Source organism: Typha angustifolia, chromosome 10, assembly GCF_048772165.1.
Source record: "Typha angustifolia cultivar Huaian chromosome 10, ASM4877216v1, whole genome shotgun sequence".
Taxonomy (NCBI): Eukaryota; Viridiplantae; Streptophyta; class Magnoliopsida; order Poales; family Typhaceae; genus Typha; species Typha angustifolia.
The window spans coordinates 2,382,554-2,385,399 of record NC_133248.1 but is presented as its reverse complement, the minus strand read 5'-3'; the positions used below and the strand labels follow the sequence as shown (position 1 = coordinate 2,385,399).

The window sequence follows — 2,846 nt, the reverse complement described above, 5'->3', positions numbered from 1 at the left end:
ACATTGGTGAAGGGTCGAATCAAAAGATGCCACGTCACTATTTTTAGAGCAGCTTCTCCATCCTAGCAAGTATATATATGCGATGCAACAAGAACAATGCCAAGGTGGCTACGTCGTGGTAGATTATTATACAAACTAAGTTATCCTTCTTTCTAGATCTCATCACTAAATTTAACCTAATAATTAATTAATTAATTAACCCATTGGTGTGTGTCCCAAACCCTAATCACAAGAGACAAACTCTTTCTTAATAATAGCTCTCTATCTATATTTTATTATATACCCTCTCTAATAATATAAGGAGTAATTTGGTACAATTAATAATTATTTTGAGTACTTTGTGCCTCGATATTCACGCCGACAGCTTAATTGTTTTTCCTCCCCCCCCCCCCCTATAAGACAGTCTCGATAGTGACATAACTAATTATTATTGCTCCTATCTCAACTTTTTCAATATGTTTCTGAATAAAAATAGATGGGGTTTTCTCTAATAAGAGTGAACTTTAGGAGGTGGAATGCAAAAAAAACCACTGTAAATAAGAGAGAGAGAGAGAGAGAGAGAGAGCAGCCGTTCAGAAAAAAAAAAGGTACGAATTTTTTTTTTTAAATTTGAAAATTTAAACAACGGAACAGCCGAATGCCTTTTTGTCCTCCTCTCCCCCATCTCCAAAAAGAAAGAAATAAAAAAATGAGAAGGAAAATGGAAATTACCAAAAGGTGGAACTAATTTTTTCGAATCGACCCTCTTCTTTCCTACTATTCACATCGAGAAAAGAAAAAGAAAGGGAAACAGGAGAGAGACAAACTCCGACCTTCAAGGAGGAAACCACGATCTCTCAGCCCATCTCCGCCGCAGCGGCCACTTCATCTCCGGCAGCGGGGACGGCGCCGTCGAGGAGCCACCTGTCCATGGGTGCGCACTCCCCCTTGTGGGCCAACTTCCAGTCCAGCGCCTGGCAGGCGCGGGAGCAGTAGTTGACGGCGCCGCACACCGAGCACCGCCGGAACTCGTGCCGCCGCGTCTCCCTCCTCCCGCACCCGACGTGTGAGCACATCCGCAGCGCCGCGGCCTCTGGATTCGCGCCGGCGCCGGCGCTGCCCCGTCCGGCCGCGAACCACTCGGCGAGGAACCGGTTCGCTGGGTGAGGCTCCGCCGCCGGCACGCTCCACCCGAAGTCGCTCAACAGTGGGCAGCACCCGCTGGCCGCCGCCACCGCCGCTGCTGACGCGTCCACCGGCACTTGCCGGGCGCCTCCGGCAGCGGTGTTCGCGAGGACGGCGGCGAGCTCCCGCGCGTTGGCCTGGACAAGGAAGCGACGGCCCTCGGCGACGTTACGCCGCACGCCGTAGCCATCCTGGAGGCAGTGCCCAAGCTCCCGGAGCGCGTCTACGTGTCCAAGGAAGGCCGCGCGGGCGCAGAGGGCGACGCCGGCGCGGAGGTCCTTGTCCCCCTTGGAGCCGCCGCTCCCGTTGAACTGGATCACCGCCAAGGAGTAGAGAGCGTCCGCATGCGACCCCATCGCTGCCTTCGCCATTAACGAAGCCCCGCTTCCCCTGTTCTCCAAGCAATAGAATCGGATCTACACGCCAAAAGAGGAAAAAAAAGATGGCATATTTAGAGCTTTTCTTCTCCAAGAAACCGGAGCAGTAAGAGACTGGAAACTGCGAAAGGGGTAGAACTTTGGATTCTCTTACCATGCCCAGGATGTAGCAAGCCTCGAGATTGCCGGCGTCGGCGCAGCGCTTCAAGAAGCGGTGAGCTGACTCCGACCAGTTCTTGGCCCTAATCGCCAACGATCTCATCGGCGCCTTGGCGAGAACCAGGGGATGCATTCCTAACCCGTTCAGTCTCTTGCATCTGAGACCGCATAAAGATTAGATCTTTACGCCCAAATTGGAAGAAACCGAAGGGATTCGTGCGAGAAATCTTACGTTAGGAGGATGCTGATGAGATCGGAGGGGCAGGCGGCAGAGGAGCTGAGCCTAGAGAGGATCGAGAGGACGAGGTCGTCGGGAAGCCCGTCGAAGAAGTCCGGCGCCGGCGAAGCCTCCCGTGAAGAGCGGAGACGCTTCCGGCGTCCTGACTCGGGGATCCGGGGCTCGTGCTCCTGCCCCAATTGGCTCGATCTCCTCTTCGTCCTCCTCTTGCCTTCTTCGATGGGATTCGGGTAGCGCGAGCCCCTCCTCGTCTGCATCGCGTCTTCCTTCTCTGGAGGAGGGAAGGGAAACGAGTTTCGCAACAAAGAGGAGGGGGGGTCGCGGGGGGGGGGGGGGGGGGGGGGGGGGGGGAGAGGGGGAGGAGGGGCCTGGTGGGGGAAACGAACGGACGAGAAAGGATAGCCGATGGCCGGGGAAAAGAGAGACCGGTAGATTTTATACGGGCTAGTCTGGATCAATTGACGCTTTCGCCCCTACTAGTTGACCCGTCTCCAATGACCGCATAAATCTTCCTAGATTTTCAACTTTTTACTTCTAGACGTCCGCATATTACGAAGGTGGGGACGAGGCGTTTCTTCTCGCTTTGTGTCTGTTAAAACTTTCTTAGGGGTAAATGGTTGGCGTTAATTAAGAGGGCACACGTGGCGGATGCGGAGGGATCTTTGCTGTTTGGATCCGGATCCGTTATGAAATTTCAGTCAAAGTGTCCGTTAGGATCAAAAAAAAAAAAAAAAAAAAAATAATAATAATAATAATAATTAGGTTAGAGCAAATGTGTATGCAATCTAATCCATTATTCATGTGTGCTAATGCATCGATCGTACATTTAGCAAATGGAATCATAAGATAGACTTTATTAATGCGTTTAGCGCACAATTGACTGCCTATCCGGACAATATTGACTATAA

General features: G+C 51.8%; 1 protein-coding gene across 1 annotated transcript; it reads right to left on the bottom strand.

Annotated features, from left to right (window-relative positions):
- Positions 1–703: 703 nt before the first annotated feature.
- Positions 704–2,262, bottom strand: LOC140768466 (F-box protein At1g67340). The gene is made up of 3 exons (XM_073108744.1): positions 1,933–2,262; positions 1,696–1,858; positions 704–1,580 (listed from the first exon to the last, which is right to left on the bottom strand). Exons 1-3 carry the CDS (start codon positions 2,193–2,195, stop codon positions 837–839), a joined length of 1,170 nt encoding a protein of 389 aa, XP_072964845.1. The 5' UTR covers positions 2,196–2,262; the 3' UTR covers positions 704–836.
- Between the last annotated feature and the right edge of the window lie 584 nt (positions 2,263–2,846).